The sequence below is a fragment of the Anarhichas minor genome, unplaced genomic scaffold, assembly GCF_050575085.1.
Source record: "Anarhichas minor isolate MPS153535 unplaced genomic scaffold, ASM5057508v1 ptg000021l, whole genome shotgun sequence".
NCBI lineage: Eukaryota > Metazoa > Chordata > Actinopteri > Perciformes > Anarhichadidae > Anarhichas > Anarhichas minor.
Genome location: NW_027466467.1, coordinates 3,283,449 through 3,301,249, shown reverse-complemented (window position 1 = coordinate 3,301,249; position 17,801 = coordinate 3,283,449). Strand labels below are relative to the sequence as shown.

Genomic DNA, 17,801 nt, shown 5'->3' with positions numbered 1-17,801 from the left:
TCTTTCCACAGGCCGTCACAACAACAAACAGTTAAATCAGTCACATAGTGTCAATAAGCCTGTAATACTAAAAGATCCACTACCTACAGAATAATATTTACAGTTTAATATACACTCTGTTGTATTCTACATATCATCCAGCGTTGTTGACTATAAATCCTGCACACTCTATATATTATATAATTACATATATATATATTAAAATACCCAATATGTATTATTTTGCACTGTTTATATGTGTCTATGATTTGTTAGAAACACTTGGCTTGCATACGTTTATACTTATTTTAATTTTAATATATTTATCTTTGTTCAGCTTTTTTGTCCTTATGTATACAGTATATGTTTTTATCTTACTGTACTTGGAACTATGTGTAAGTATATGGAGAGTAACTCAAAACTGGAGTCAATTTCCTTGTATGTGTTCACATACTTGTGCATCATTTGTGGTAAACTGATCTTAAGTTTTGTGTGTAAAATCTCCCACTAAAATGTTGCGGAGCAGAAACAAAATAGCATGAAATATAAACTTAAGTCCTCTTACTTAACTAAATGCACTGAGCTGCAGTCCACTGGTGGAGTAGCTAATAATATACTTTGGTATTAATATTTTTGGTGTCAGCAATCAGCTATTTCATTAGGAGCAAACATCCATCTTTCCCACAGCAGTGAACGCATCATCAGACTGAGAGCAGCATGTGTTTGGTTTCTATTTCAGAGAAAAGGGAGTTTCTTCTGGTGTTTACAAGCAAATCTCGCTTTTTTTCAAATCTAAAGCAAAACTGCTGTTTCACCTGAATTAGTAATGAATTTATTTTGTGTCATTTCTTAGTGTCCTTTGTTTAATCGACTGCAAAGAGACTCAAAAAGACTCCACAGAGACCAAAACAACAACAAATGGATGCAAAGCAGCTGCAAAGAGACACAAAGACACCACAAATTGACTCACAATGACTGTGAAAAAGGGCAAACAAACTACAGAGGCTCAAAATGACTACAAAGAGATGCAAAACGTCTACAAAGAGGCTTAAAATGACTACAGAGAGACACAAAACAACTACAAAAAAAGCTAAACAACCTCAGACAAAAAATAGCTACAAAAATGAAACCAATTCCAAAATGAAACAGAACAACTACAAAGAGAGATGTATAACAACTACAAAGAGACTTAAAAGAACTACAAAAAGAGGATAAACAACTATAAAGTCTGTGTGTTGTGCTCCTATATAGGAGTAGTGGCGGGGCCTTTTGCATGTCTGTGCATAGGGGCCCATTGTCTTATCATCCGACCATGCTGTAAAGGTTTTATACTGTGTATCAGGGACTTTAGATTTGTCTTTTTGGATTTGTGTTAACCTCATCATGTTGGGATCTTACTGTGGACAAAGAGCTAAAACTATCTAATATTTGACATGACAAATGCAAAAACGATACACAAGTCTGTATGAATAGACGTGATATTGTGTTACATGAATCATTTTTGTCTTTCTTCTCCCTGAAGCAACACATTTAATTATCACAGTATGATTATACAGTATAATGATCTGCAGCGTCACCATTAAAGACACAAAGGCCACATGGCTTTCAGTAACACTTTATTTGTGCATATTACTGACATTTTCAATAAAACCATAAAAACGTGTAAATAAAGACAAAGACAGTCCAGCTTACACATCATTTGGTCTCAATCTTTTTTTAAGCACGAGGAAACACTTTAGCAGCAGCTCACCTCCTCCAAGAAGCAGCACCAAGCATGTAAAGAGAATCAACGGATTGATTTTTGTTTGGTTGCAGCTAAAGCCAAAAGTTCAGAAGACTGCAGGATGAAGTGGAGCCTGAAATATACTTTTGTGTGTCTGTGCATGAGGTTTAGCGGCATTCACGTAAACTTTCAACTTGACATGATTTCCTGACAAGAGCTCGTACCTGAAGCGTCACCACCAGTCTAAATGTACAGCAGGGTAATACTGGGTGCATCACATATTCTCATTTCAGTGGATGTGGAGCAAAAAGTGTGTCATATACTTTCAGCATCGGCAACACAACGTTTCTCCAGCAGGTTCCACTGTCAGCTGGAAATCACTGCGGCAAACGAGTTTGTTGTGCAGCGTCACAACTGAGTAGATATTGGTGATTCATCAAAGAATATGTGTTTGGTTAAAGTGTAAAATACCCTGCTTTCATTAAATGTGGCACAATGGCTTCTTTCTACAGCCCTCATATTACACAACACCACACAGGAGTAGGAGTATAGTGGCAGAAAAAAATGCAGCAGCTGTTATTATACACCACCACCACATTTGATTGAAAACAACAACCTTATAGTCTTTCTTTTAGAACATGGCACATTAAGAGTTTTAACTCCGACACTTTCGTTTCTGAGTGAAGGTATGTAACTCTTACTAAGCGCTCAATAAATGGACGGCTTGACATTGATGGTGCAGTGGCCCTTGATGTCTCTGAAGGTGGAGCAGTCGAAGTTGGCCACGAGAGTCTTCTTACCGATCTTGTAGGGAGTGAGCGGGAAGTGCACGCGCATTTGGTTGTTTTTCTTAAGATCTGGAATCCTGTGGGGTAACAAAGAGTGACGTTTGTGGGTATATTTACGTTGCCTGGTGTTATGATAGGCGACATTTCTTTTAACTGATGCAGTGTTGTGCATTAAAACGTACCAGACTAGGCCTGGGTATTCGAAGCACCCTTTTGGTGCAGAAAATAAATATTAAAAGTATTAAAAACCATCAAGTATGTTGGCATCAAATGCCTCATCGGGTTCATAATCTCAATCTTATCCTTTGATCAGACAGTTCCTGATTTAGGTCAAAATGTTGCTGATATGAGTTTTATTGAGATAATGTTGTTGTGCACTGCTTGTGTTTGGACAACATTTTAACATTTTGTTCAATAAAAAAAGTTTTTTTTATATTTTAGGTATGGTGACCAAAACGTTTTGGTGTCGGTTTATATTTCAGATTGGTATTGAAACATCTCAACTCTAAGGCTTAATCACAAACACACGCATCACTAAAACAAATCGTATAAATGTATTTTGATCTTAATTGCATTTGACATTTATCAATAAAAATGCCTGAAACTTGCTGGTTGCAGCTTTAATTTGTTTTCATATCGTTAAGAATACTTTCTAAGAATACTATAAATGTGTGGTTGCATATATCAAACTAAGATTATGCATATTTTTTGTGCTCTATAGTATTTTGTGATTGACAATCAAAACTATTGTTAATACATATTGTAATAAAATAACTATTTGTTATTTTCACCTTTACTGTAACCAGCCTAACACCATGAAAAGCATTCATCATCCCAGCCAGGCTATGTTAGACAAACACACACACACACACACACACACACACACACACACACACACACACACACAATCACACACACACACACACACACACACACACACACACACACACACACACACACACACACACACACACACACACACACACACACACACATACTCACTCGAGTTTAACCTCGTCACGCAGTAGGCCGCTTCCAGTGAGAGTCAGAGAGCACTGCGTCAGCGTCTCGTTGACTGGGTTCTTGAAAATCACCTCCACTATTACCTGACGGTACAGTCTGCCCTTTTTGGGAATCTGAAACACACATTTGAACAGATTATTCAAATACATTCAGTCAGGCAACTGAACTTGTTGAAACAACTACCCATCATGCACCAAGAGAGGAAAGAAAAGGCAAAATAAAAAGGTTTGTAAGTTTTTATGCCAAGGAGTTTAAAATGTAAGGTTACAACTTTTTACACATGACTGTAAACACAACAAAAAATTGTATTAATGTAATAGTAATTTTATTGTCTCCCAGACTCTATCCATGTAATGACATGACAATGGCTCAAATAATAATATCCCACATAAAGGCAGAGGTGGAGGAACTAATAATTATATCTTTTATTTAAGTAAAAGTACTTATTCTGCACTTAAAATGCTCCACGACAACCGAACGTCCTGCACAATAAAAATAAATATTTCCTGTCGTTGTTTTACGTAAGTAATAATGTACATTGAGGTGGTTATTATTGCACAATAATGACATTATCCTGCTTATTACACGGCTGCTTATTAAAGAAATCAATAATTTGACACAAAATATTGATTTAAAAATTGTATTTATATATTAATAATACATATAATATATTATAATATATTTATTTACATATCATTTTTAACGCCCAGAGATAGACAGGCAGTTTGATGCGGCGTCAGCAGTGATTTGGACGAGCGTTTACTACATTTATTACTTAAATACCTGCTCATGACATTTCCATCAGCTGTAGTTTATTGCCAATTAGGGAACGTTTGCATGCTAACACACTACACTAAGATGGTAAACACATATATGTTAAATTTGTCATTGTGAGCATGTTACCATGCTGACATGAGTATTTAGCCCAAAGCACCACTGGGCCTATGTACGGCGTCACAGTACCGATAGCTTGGCTGGAGTCTCGTTATATATACTTTTATCATTTTGTTCATTTTGGAACTTTAATGCTAGACTTTGAATGTGAAAAGAGACACAAACAGCTGTGTGACAGACAGCTGAACAAAGCTGGACGACATGTCTTTATGATTTGAGATTTGTTTTTACTGACGTTGATGGTGATGGGAGGGTCAAGCAGCACGACATCATCCTCAGCCAGGTATGAGTAGTCTGGCTTCTCTTTGTCCGTGACCACAGCTGAAACCTTAATGCTGTCGCACTCCAACATGGGTTTACGGTAGTCCGAGAACGGGATCCGGATAGGGATGACCAGATCTCCAAGAGACAGAGGAAGAGAAGAGTCGGTTCACAACAAATTCAACAAAAACATACGGTTTTCCATACACATAGTTTTGGTTATATTTGTGAACCTTTTGAGGTATCTGCCTCCAAAATTCAACAGTTACATGTTCACAGAAGAAGATTCACCTATCCCAGGCTGCAGCGTCTTCTCCTTCACCTCATTCCGGATGTTCACACCCGATTCACCGTTGTACCTCATGGCTTGGACCCTGATGTTGATGGACAACGGCCTGGCAGCAGTGCTCTTACTCTGCAGCACCAGCTTCAATCTCACGTTCTTACCGTTCGTCGGTGGGGTCACCTGCAGCACCACACAATGAGACATTGATAAAAGACCAAAATAAACGTATTGAAAGAAATCCAAAGGAATTAGTCTTTGATCAAGTAGTTAATAACAGGTAACAACAGTTACAAGATATGTGTTTGTTTAGGTTTAAAATATCTGGGTTGTTGAAGTTTAACCTTGCCATTACTGATTATATTTTGAATAAAATAAAAAAATGTGGCCATTTAAAATCAAAGAAAAATAAATTATGGTTTGATTAAGAGAGGATAAAGTGATGACTGCCACCGCAATCAAAGGTAAAAGCAGATCATTTTTTGGTATTTTGTCTTTTTGTTGTACTTCTTCCACATACGATTTTTTATTTGTTTTGCTATTTATGCAGATGTCAGGATAATCCCAAAGCTTGTATCTGTTGGAAAAGTAGTTACTGTCTTTAGAGTGAGACATTTCCTGATTTAATTTCATGGTGACTTCTGATGCGTTTGTCCTGTGAGTGTATAATATGGTGTCATCTGCAAACATCATGATTTCGACATCATTGCACACGGATAACAGATCATTGATATATTGATTGATATATTCTGAAGAGCAGTGGCCCTAAAATCGAGTATTGTGACTTTTCCCAAGGTGCAGTTTTTTTAGGGGTGATAATTGAGGTGTGACTTATTCACAACAAAGCAGAAAAAAAGAAAGTTGATATTTCGACGGTTAGTTTTTTTTGGCATTTTTGCTTTCATTAGGAAAAGGCAATAGACATGTGGAAGATTGGAAACAGCAACAAAGGTCCCCAACGGGTTTCGAAGTGTGGATGTTGCAGTCCATGCTCAAACTTAAACCCTACCAGGACCTCGTCTAAGTTTTGTTTTAAATCAAAATAGCCAAAAATCAAAATAACATACAAGACATCCTATTCAATAGTCTAAAGGGAAACTTTAGTTTCTGTGACGCACCTCTTCAAAACGCATAAGCACTTGTGGTGGCGGAGTTGGTTCATTCCCCGTACTTTCTGTGGTCTCATTCTCCGCCTCGTCAGCACTCTCATTTTCTTCGTCCGTCTCTTCATTCTCTGAGCCCTCCTCCGTCTCTTCAACCTCAATGTTCTCCCCGCTCTCCTCATTCTCGCCGTTTTCTTCCATCTCTTCATTCTCGTCGTCCTCGTCGTCGTCCTCCTCCATCTCTTCATCAACACTGGAGTAGTCTCTGGTGATGGCGTATTCAAAGACAGACCTCTCCTTATCTGATCCTGTAATTATGGGGATTCAATCAATTTCCTAAGCTACTATAGACACCCTTTACAGCCAGCGTCAAAATGCTGCTAATAGTTAAGCATAGCCTTCTGCTAACCTCCTCAGCCGAAATGGCTGTTGTACCACAGCACACTCATGCAGAAGGCTATGTGTCCCGTGTCACTTCTAGCATGTGTTTTCATTACAAAACTTATTTCAGAGACCTCATCAGGGAAAACCACGACGACTTCATGACTTCCAATTACAAGACAGCAAAATATGTAGTGTGAACAGTAGAGCTATCGGATGACTTTGAAAGTCATAAAGTGTGAACTTGGCCTAACCAGTGTAGCATTAAAGCATGGTGGAATTACCACGCTAACTAGCGGACAGCTGGCTACTTAGCTAGCTTGCAAATTCCGCCTTTTTAACAGCTGGCTAGTTACCTAGCTACCATGCTAATTCCACCATGCTTTCATGCTAACTATACACTGCTTGTAGAAAGTGAGCCCAGACTGGTATTTTCTTGAGTGACTACAAAATAACAAGCCAATAAAACTTGCTTAACTAACATGCTCAGAGAATCGTTCTTCCTCGTCCTACGTTTCGCCCACAAAAATACTACATTGTGTTCCTAACAGAGCAGAGGTCTATAGTGCAGCATAAACAGGTGTTTGACAGGTGAACCAACCCTCTCTGGGTTTGTAGTTGTCGGTGATGTTATTCCTCTTGTCTGAGCCGACAGTCTTGGTGGAGATATTCTGACCGACTTTCGAGGTGTCAGAAAAGATTATCACCTTTGAACCGTTAGCTTTCACCTGATACAACACACAAACACAGACAATAGAAACAACAAAAATACATTAGGCTTCGGCTGGCCCTCTTTTTTTTTTACACTAAATCACTAAATGTGACGTTGAGATTTGGCTGTAAATCTGCTTACTGACCAGCCAGTGAATACAGTCGGCATTGACCTCAGCGAAGACAAACGGGATGTCATATTTGAGGTCTGTCTGTCCGCTCCGGACGGCTGTGACTGGAGCTGGACCGCAGCAGTATACACCTACAGGAGGAGAGACGTTAAAATATTAAAATAAAGTAACAAACTTCTCAACTCACACAGAGTAGTTTGGTATAATGCGATTTAAAGACATCTGTAGGATTTTAAAATGCCATCTGTTCGTTGACAGACACCGCGATGAAAGCAACAAGGAAATGTTTCATTTCTATCACAACTAAAATGTATGCTTGTATACATGCATATAGTAGTTTAAAGGGGCTTTCACAACAAAATCAATGAATTGAAGGGGCTGCGTTGCATGCATGTGCAGAACTGAAACAATAAGTTGATTAATCGACAGAAAATTGATCTGCAACTATTTTGATATACGTGTTTTAGTGAAATGCCAAACATTTGTTGGTTCCAGCTTCTAACATGTGAGTGTGTTTTCTTTGTCATATGTGTTAGTAAGCTAAATATCTTTAGAGTTCGGACTGTTGGTGGAACAAACCTAAACATTTGAGGATTTCACATTTGGATATGTGTGTGTGTTGCTGCAGGTGCAGGAGATAAAATAGAAACCAGCAAATCCGGTTTAAACAAGAGAGTCTGTACCGCCGCTTCTCTCTTGTGGTGTTGGATCCAGAACTTGCCAGCCGTCATATTTGCCGTCTTCTGCCAGGTCTGGTCTCCTCATCCACGCCTCCACCCACACGTGGAAGTTCCTAAAACACAAAACAACATTCAGAATCTGCAGCAGTGCAGTAGATCTGAAACACACCACTGGAGTATTATATTAAACAATAATAGTCTGGAATATTCTTTTAAGATCCCTTTTGGACATGTTTTAAGACATACAAATACATAATAATAATAATCTGTCTATGATTCTATTTCCTTGTTAAAAATGTCTTTAATTAAGTAACTAAAATGTACAATAATAAGTTATGTAAATGGTTTAAAGGTCTTTGGAAACCGAGTTTCCACAACAGGTTGATTCTGAAATACGGAAAACAAAGAAAATTTTTAGAATTTTGATTTTGTAAAAACAAATATCAAGTTCTTCCTGGAATAAAGATAAACCACTCAAACTAGAACACTGGATTCATTCTGCAGCACTGGACTGATATGTTCTTCTTTTTGTTAAAAGATGAAGTTCTCGATGTTAGCATCTAGTCCCGATAGACCACAGTGTGTCACTCTTTGACTCATGTTTTGAGGTATATACTGTAAAAGCTTCATAAAGAAGATAGAAGTTAAAGGACACAGATCACAGTCTAAAAGTGAAACACATAACATCATTCTATTATTGGCGGATAAAAAGCTCTCAGGGCGAGTCGCCACACCCAAACAACACCAGACTGTTATTGTAGTTGCAGTTATAATGAGCCGAGATGTTGGCGTGATGATAGGCCTGAGAATGGGTTTAATATCTTACCTGATCAAATAAAACTGGCTTCTCCTTTCAGTTCACAAGTTGGCAGGTCGCCATTTGACCGTTGGCATAATCAGTTCACGAAATCTATTTATTCTTTGCACGACTTTAGTCAATATCTTAACAACAGATCACATGACCAGTTTTATGTCAAAAACACACCGAGAATTTTCACCTGAGCTCTTTTATAGCCTTGTTTTTCAGCTGCAGCAGGCAGAGCAAGAACAAAACGGAGCTAAAAATAAAGTGAATATTGTTCGTAGATTCATCAGGTTAAAACACAACTCCTCCAAAATGAATGATCACTTTGATATGTAACTGCTGGATGTGCCATATTGACTGAAAAGATCATAAAATATCAGTTTCTGTTAACTAAAATGGCCAAAAAAAGTGAGTTATTGAAGGTTTAAAGTCAAATTAAAATTTGCTTTTTTTTTGTTTAAATTTGAACTGTGTTATTCTAGTAAAATTTTGGAATGGGAAAAATGCGTTTTATTTCGCCCTCAGACAGCTACTACTATCTCTGGTGCAAAACCACCCAATTTCAAAATCCTACAACACCAACTGCATGGCCACAATGTTAAAGGGATATTGTGGTGTACTGGGTAAGAGTTGTGTGACGTGTTTTAACTTTAAGGGGCTTAAGATATTGAAGCCTCTGTGTCTCACCAAACACTGTCGGGGGATGGCCTCTCTCGGACTCCGTAGTCGGCGTGATAAACGTCGATGCTCAGATTCTTGTCGTTGTCGTGGGCGGACTGGAAGTTGCTGACCACGCGGCACGGAATGCCCAGCAGGCGCATCACTGAAACCAAACATGAAGATTTAAGTCACTCAAACAAGCAACATGACACCTTTCTGGTAGAGAAACAATGCCCTTCTTTTGTTTAAACCTAACTAGACATTTACCTAAATATAAACTAGTTTAGTTTTCTCTTTGTTGTTGCATGTTGTAACCTCTTTGCTAAGCTGCCACAGTGCCGAAATCATGACCATTTACTGTCAAAGCAACAAAGACACATTCAGATACAGTTTTTTTCCTGCTCGGCAAGTGTGCTTTACTCGAAACACACACACACACACACACACACGCACAAGATCATGAACTAACAAAGATTCAACAGCATGCTTCATTGAACTACAGAGAACACTGCTTCAGAGCTAACACGCCTAATGAGGGGAAAAATAGAGTTGTCAGAGACACTCGGGAGGCGGCTGTTATTAATAGGATTTAGCTACTATATCCAGAAATCCTCCAAAAGAGTCACGTGATCTGTGTCAACATTATGAGTCAGAAGATATTTTTTATTGCAGCTCTCCGTCGTTCGTTACAATATAGAGTGCTGCAGGTATGAAGTATTTAAGGTGGCCTCACTCATGCTTCCCTCCACAAAAAGCCAATGGGAATTTATATTTAGGGTTTTGGAATATTGCAGAAAATAAGTTGTGTGACAAACAAACGTTTATGATACCTGTATGTTTTCTTCAGGAAGTTAATCTTCACAAATGAACAGCATTTTTATGATTTTTGAAGAGACAATTTTTGATTTATTAGTAGTCACTTGTTGACTTTTTTTAAGACGTGAAACCTTCAAAATTCACTAGAGGGCTATTTGCTGACGTATCAAAAATGTTCTCTGACAGACAAATCGATCAATTGTTTCAGAGCTACTATTCTACTTTACAGATGTTGTTTCAGGTGTGAGTACCTGCAAAGACAGACGTTACCTGAACACATCACACCGGCGAACACCCAGCATTGCCCGTACTTGACTCTCTGGCAGCCATTGTCATGCCAGCGCTTAAGGATGGCGTGACTGCCGGTCCAGTGAGACGGTTTGAACCCATAATGATATGAACCGTCCCAGCGTCCCACCAGGACTCCGCTGTCATCTTGACTGTTGATCTGGAAGAAAACAAGGAAATTCTCATTCTTGTAGCTTTTTTTTCCTGCAAGATTTGGACACATTTGCCATTTGTCTTTTTTATCATTTGAAAACTACATAATATACTGTACATCCACTGTCTTCTTCTTGAGCTCTTTATTGGCAAAAATGTTTACAGAACTAATATTTCAACTTTCAATATGAGGAACTGCATGAAGCCCAATGATGCCGTAGAGCTGTTCGTTTGACAGTACGACTATTTGATTTCAAAGTTAAACTGACGGCTTTGCAAAAATTGACCTGATGGTTAATTATAAAGTGAGAAAATAATGGTTTATGGTTTCTTTCTAAAAATCGATTAAGTCTGCGTTAAGCTGTGAATGTCAGTCACACCGGGTCATTAGTTTCTAACTTTCTAATAAGCAAAAAAAGATTTTTAAAAACTAAAACATCTCTGGATTTTGGTAAGTGTCCGCCCATAAATGCTTTGCTGCTATAAAGGTGTGTGGACACAGAGAGCGCGTCCTACCATGGCGCTGATCACGCGGCCGACGTAGATGGGGTTACAGCGAGCAGAGACGTCGTCAGCTGAGTCAATGAAGTGTTTGTGGTTGAGGTCCAACATCTTCAAACAAATGTCCACCATCTTGTCCTCAAACTGAACAGAAGGAATGAGAGGAGACGCTCTTGAATCGTATCTTCTTTACATCGGTACAGATGGGAATATGATTTAAACTTTACAAGAGACATCATCTGCTCTTGGCAGTACAGTACAATAAGATTAAAGTTTAGGATACAGAATTCAAAACTCAACATCCAAGGTACCAAAGATAACCCTGAATGTTGAGTACTTACTGTTCAGTATCGGAATTTTAAATCTAGATTTATGAATTCTGAAATATTGTATATTATATACAAAATAATTCAGGGCCATGAATTCAGTGATATTTAAATTTCAACATTAAGCATTCGGTAGTGATTACATATTTTTGGCCATTGCTTCCATGAAAAGTATCCGTGTGTGTGTGTGTGTGTGTGTGTGTGTGTGTGTGTGCATGTATTACTAATGTTGTGAGGACATACATCTGTTTACACAGTCACATTGTGGGGACTCACCTTCCCTTTGGGGACTAAATGGATGTCCCCATAACATAAATCATTACATTTAGGTGAAGACTTGGTTTAGGGTTAGGTTAAGGTAAACGTTAGGTTTAGGGTTAGGATTAGGCAAGTAGCGTTTATGGTTAGGGTTAGGCAAAATCTCCGGGAAATTAATGTAAGTCAATGGAACGTCCTCTGAAGTGAAGGAAACACGACTGTGTGTGTGTGTGTGTTTAAGAGTACCTGCCCGTAGTCCCAGTCAAGAGGGAAGATGTAGTTATTACTTCCTGTGTAGATGACTCCTCTTTCATTCATCACATACTCATTTATCTCCTTCTCTTCCTTCATATACACCCAGTCATCTACAGAGAGAGTGAATTCATACAGACGGATATTATTCAGTTTACAGGGTTAGTAGTATTCAAAAACTTCTGCATTTTAAAATCTTACTGAGGCAAAAAAGACATGATCATTATCAGCAAAATGTACTTAACGTATCAAAAGTAACAGACAAGCAGGGTTGGACTGCAACTACAGAAAGTACACTACATTTACGCAAGTACTGTGCTTACATTTAAAATTGAGGTACTTGTACTTTACTTCAGTGTTTTCTTTTCATGCAACATTCTACTTCTTCTTAACGACATCTCAGAGGGAAATATTAATAGCACCTTTTAACTTCAATACATTTTCTTTAATTACTAGCTACTTTACGAATCAAGATTTTCTACAAAAAAAGATATGATTTTATAAAACATAATGCTTTGTTTCAAGTTTAACTACAACTTACAACATTTCCATGCAGGGCTTTGTCTTGTAACAGAGCGTTTTAACGGTGTGGTTTTTAGTACTAGACCTACCGGAGCACCAGGGGTTGTAGAGCACCACCAGCGTTGGCAGCGGCTTCTCCTCGTCCCGGTGTTTCACAACCAGGTTGAACGCCCCGATGGGGGTGTCAGCCGGCGGGGTGATGGTGAGGACCAGGAGGCCTTTCGGCGGGGAGGCCTCCTTGTGAAGCTCTACCTTCCACACAGCCTTTGCTGATGGAGAAGATTTCTTGAGACCTGGGATACTGAAGAACGACAGCGTCCCCTGCTTCTCGGTCGGATCTTTTCCTGTCAGACATATATTCACTGTTGTAACAATACTGCTATATATTTATAACTAATCAATACAAGTTAAAACACTGACGCAATAGTTCTGGACAGAAATCCCTTGAAAATACCAAAAAAAGAGAAAACAGGGTAAAGCTTTCCGGCTAGCCCAAAGAAGACCTGTCTTTACGTAATGATTCCCACATTTGCATTTAACTTGATCGAAAATGTAATTAAACCCAGTAATGCAACAGAATGTCCCGACTAATATTTTAATAACATGTTTACTGATTATGTAATACCTAATTACATTTTCCAGAACTTGACAAAACAACTAGGGTGTGCGCTCACAGGAATCTGACAGTACGTTTCCCAACACAAGTCAAAATCTAAAAGTTTCTAATTTTAAATGTAATTAAATGTTAAGGATAACTTTTTTTTCTTCATAAAAGTAACAAAATATACCTGAAAGGTATTACATTATATTTCATCATCATCTATAAAGTTTTTGTATTATCAGTCAGGCCATTTTATTACATTATCGGTAGAATTATTACATTATTGGGTTTTGTTTGATTTTTCGATTACGTTAGGTGCAAATATGGTTACATTTTCAGGAAATTATTACAGAAGTATTGAAGAATGAATGTTCAGGGGAAACAGTATCGACAAACAAAATGAGTTTTGTGCTAATGGGAAGCTTCAACAACTAATAAAAACAACTCATTTCATGAAAGACCGACCTGTCGCTGCCCAGATGGCGAGTGGGTAAAGGTTTAGGTTGAAAGGTTGACTCAGATGAAGGGTCACTTTGAAGGGTTGGCCTCGCCGCACAATCAGCTGATCCAGTGAGACTTCACTGGTGTGATGCACAACGTTGTTGACTTTAGGGTGGAGGTCCACTCCTTCAAAGACTGAAAGAAAATAAATACACACAAACATGAACAGGTTAACAGAAATTTGTGATGATTTTTCAGCACTGTAGCATTTGATGAAACTGATGAAACTGATGAAAAATGGAACTAAGTACACCAAATGCTAAATAAGACAATTTTAGTGAACCAAAATGTTTCGGAAAACACACTGTGAAAGGATTGAAGTTGTAAGTCAAAAACACGGATAACTCACAGACCAGATAACACCGTGATAGAGACCTGTCAATCACAAGGATAGCCCGCCCTAAAGCATCCCCTGCTTTATGGTCTGTTTGACTCTAAATGGACCATAAGTTACTAAATGAACATCATGCTGTATTGAAGAAGACTTGAAACTAGAGATTGAGACCATAAACTCATGTTTACAATGTTTACTGAGGTAATAAATCAAGAGAGAAGTAGAGTCATTTTCTCATAGACTTCTATACAACCAGAGGAGTTTATGGTCTCAATCTCTAGTTTCAAGTCTTCTTCAATACAGCATGATGTTCATTTAGTAAATTATGGTCCATTTAGAGTCAAATAGACCATAAAGCAGGGGATGCTTTAGGGCGGACTTGCTGTGATTGACAGGTTGCTACCGCTACCAGAGACGTATACGCCGTCTCTACATCACTCCTCCGCATTCCAAATATGGTAACCTCAGTTCATCGGTTGCAAAAAAGCCAAGATGGCCACTGTGAAATTGCCAAACTCGAGTCTTCAAAACAGCAGTCCATAAACCAATGGGTGATGTCACGATGACAACGTCCACTTATATATACAATATATAGTTATGGACCGAGCTAATTTCTAAAACGGTGCTTAAACACTTGTGCGTAAGGAGATTGTAGCATTTTTTAAAAAGTGTTTAGTGTGGATGTAGTCTAAGTTTAACACGACAGATGCTCTGCTGTGACGAACCTACAGATAATGATCACCTCACTTTTCACTTCTATGGAGCATTTTAGCCTCAGCTCATTGCTTTTTTCTTTTGGCTTTCAGTCTCACCATCATCATAAGCATACTCACAGGAGCATACGTTTTCAATTAAACAAACTTTGATGAGCCTGCTGCACGTGTCCTGCTCAGTACCAAACAACACAGACGCAAACTAGGTGTTGAACATGGTGCAGAATCAAGCAGCTCAAGAACCAAACATGTCCCTCAGGCAGAAAACAACAACCTAAATACAGCTACATATAGAACTGACGCATTTCTTTTTGATTCGGACCCGCGGTTGCAAAATCCTCTGTCAGGCGGTGTTTGATTAATGTGATAAGAGTGTTTTAATAGTTGCATAAAAGTTTAGCACAACACAACTCCATGGCTGGAAAAAAAACGAGATATGAAAGAGTTAACATTAGATGATGAGGAGCTCATGGGCCTACAAGTAGGGTTGTTGTTTTACAGGATGTGAGGTACTGAAGCGTACAGTTATTTAAGGAGGTGCGTCTCTGCAAATCATCTCTGTGGAAGCATATAAAGTATAAATTAGGCAAAACAGATAACCTTTGTGTACTTACTAGATTTTTTAGTTTCCTCTGTCATCTTTCCAAAAGTTCCCCTCTGAGAACAGTAGGTGTGAAGACGGTGAAGTGCACTCTGGCAGACAGTCAGCGGCGCACTGATAAGTGACCTCTAGGGTTTCACTGTATTTAAAAGACCTCACAAGCCCAACCCAGACATCAGTTAAACACGCAACAGGTATCGTGACTTACAATGTTAATCACTTCTTGGCAGCGTTGCATTGCTAAATGGCATTTTAGATGGTAATGCTGGGGTTGCCAAACTACTGCCAAGCCTTACTAAACTGGTTTATCCTTATGCAGTGGAAACTCCCACAGGATTGACAAGGATTACATTGTCTTGTATCCGTACATTTGCATGCATCATTTACTTTTTTAAAGAGGAGTCTAAACTGCTTCAAACCGTTGTGCTTGTTCACACATGGGCATGTCCCGATTCCTGTTACTGTTAAAGGCTTCAGGGCGAAGTGATCGGGATAGCGGCCTCCAATTTTTCAAAGGTACACTCCAAAGCAAAGGTTTAAAAACTATGATAACATAGTATTATCTTAGTTTCATGTCGTTTTAATGTATTATATACCTTTTATTTATAACAAGCATAAAAAACGCAAGAAAACAACAAAACGCTCCTGCTGGCTAACGTTACAACATTGTAATAAGGCTGATTTGTGCATCACAGTCCTGCATTTAACATATTTCTATGTCGCATTTCCCCCCCGTCGATGGCATGTGACGCCCGAAATTTAACTTTTGTCCAGCAGTGAAGTCGCCGCACTTGTCACCGCTCCTCTGGCAGGGTAGGAACGCGGGGTTGCTAGCCGACAGAGAACCGCTGTTCTGTCATGAAGTGGCTCGTCACGTCTGTTTTTGCACATCGCAATTGACAACGTATCAGTATTTTGAAGGGTAGTTTCAGTTCATAGGGGAAGATTTCAACCTCTAACCTCTAACCCCTTTAAGCTGATATGCCGAACTTGTTAACAAACATTTGCTGATCTACACATCCAGCAGTTAGCCAGCAACACGATCTTTCATTTGGAGTCGTGTTTGTGTCGACCTGATAAACGTGAGTCCAATATTCACTCTGTTTTAGCTCCATTTTTGGTCTCCACCTACTCTTGAGAGAGATTTCTGTCTCTTTAGCTGCTAAATGCTCCATTATGTTCAGCAGCTGGTCTCTAACTGTGTCTGTCTGCTGTTTGATGCTGAGCAGGAAGTGTGCTGTGTTACAGATATTTTTAAAACAGCTTCCTGCTGTTTTAACGGAAAGACGCTATGAAAGCGTTGAGAGTGAAGTTGTGGCTTGACAGCTAAACAGTGAACTGAAACTAAACAGCTCTTTAAATCTGAAGAGAGCTGCAGATTCAGGTGATCAGTAAGTTACATTATTGATTACTTCAATTCAGTAAGAAGCCCCGTCTCCTACAACATTAAGTTCCCATTTACTAAACGGCGTTCTCACTTGGATGGTGGTGACAGTTTATGCGTGGGCATTATGATGTCACATTAAATTATATAGCCTACACCTTAAAAGAAGCTCTGCAGGTTTTTAAGTGCAGAAAACATGAACATGTTGTCCTGGTTTCTATTGGAGTTTCCTTTCTGTTTGTGTAAATAGAGGTTTGATTTTAATAGATTACTCATCATTTTTTCAAGTTATTGTATCTGTTATTTGGTCCATAAATTTAATTTACTCTTTCATTTAATTTTCTAATTTTGAGATACTGCAGGTGGACTTCGTGTAGCAACTTTGTAGTAATTAATTTTAAAGTAGTTACTCTTCGCAACCGATGCCTTGGCATCCTCCCCAAACGTACAAAAATATGGTTAGAATGAAAATCGAATGATTTTGTCCATATTTAGAAGAATTTAATAGGTTTTCAACTTATTGGACGGATGTTAAACTTCTTCTTTTTGTCTCCAGCAATGATTTGCATCATTTTTTAGTTATGTTAATCCCCCCCCCCCCCCCCCCCCCCCCCCCCCCCCGCCTGTGAGGTTAGGGTTAGGAGTCCACTTAAAAGATTACGACGCTGATATAAACGTAGGATGTGAATCTGTCTAATATTGCTTTTGATTGTTGTTCTGCATTAATTTCCTTCTTGTCCACAATGACACTTACCTCAATTGTGCAACATTGCCGAAATGTTTTCAACCGTTTTTTAGTGATGACATGACATTAAATGCTTTGTTCCGCACTGTTGGTCACTGGGAAACTCCCAGTGGTAACAATGTTCTGTGACTATTTATCAATGGTGAGTGGACTGGGAGGAGCTGATCTTCATCAGCAACTCTTTAGCTCAATAATCAGTCTCGTCTTCTACCAGATCTATTATGTCTGGTTCTACCCATGTCTGGTCTGACTCTCTCCAGATCTGGTGACATGGTTTCCTTACTGTTCAGTTATTCTTCACGCACAGTTCAAAGCTATTTGCTTGTTATTATAACTAACCCTCGTATAGGTAAACTGTAACAGGTTGTGTTTGCATTTAGCGAG

At 38.7% G+C, this 17,801-nt stretch overlaps 1 protein-coding gene across 1 annotated transcript; it reads right to left on the bottom strand.

Annotated features, from left to right (window-relative positions):
* Positions 1–1,582: 1,582 nt before the first annotated feature.
* Positions 1,583–17,689, bottom strand: LOC142954997 (protein-glutamine gamma-glutamyltransferase 2-like). The gene is made up of 15 exons (XM_076096381.1): positions 17,653–17,689; positions 13,605–13,775; positions 12,628–12,882; positions 12,011–12,129; positions 11,196–11,324; positions 10,509–10,686; positions 9,450–9,585; positions 7,961–8,070; positions 7,293–7,408; positions 7,037–7,163; positions 6,070–6,362; positions 4,960–5,134; positions 4,643–4,806; positions 3,493–3,626; positions 1,583–2,567 (listed from the first exon to the last, which is right to left on the bottom strand). Exons 1-15 carry the CDS (start codon positions 17,687–17,689, stop codon positions 2,411–2,413), a joined length of 2,301 nt encoding a protein of 766 aa, XP_075952496.1. The 3' UTR covers positions 1,583–2,410.
* Between the last annotated feature and the right edge of the window lie 112 nt (positions 17,690–17,801).

Coding starts and splice junctions, on each gene's coding strand:
- LOC142954997 (XM_076096381.1), bottom strand. CDS start 17,689: ATGTCACCAGATCTGGAGAGAGTCAGACCAGACATGG. Junction 8,071..9,449: donor CCATCCCCCGACAGTGTTTG/GTGAGACACAGA, acceptor TTTGTGTTTTAG/GAACTTCCACGTGTGGGTGG. Junction 6,363..7,036: donor CAACTACAAACCCAGAGAGG/GTTGGTTCACCT, acceptor CCATAATTACAG/GATCAGATAAGGAGAGGTCT.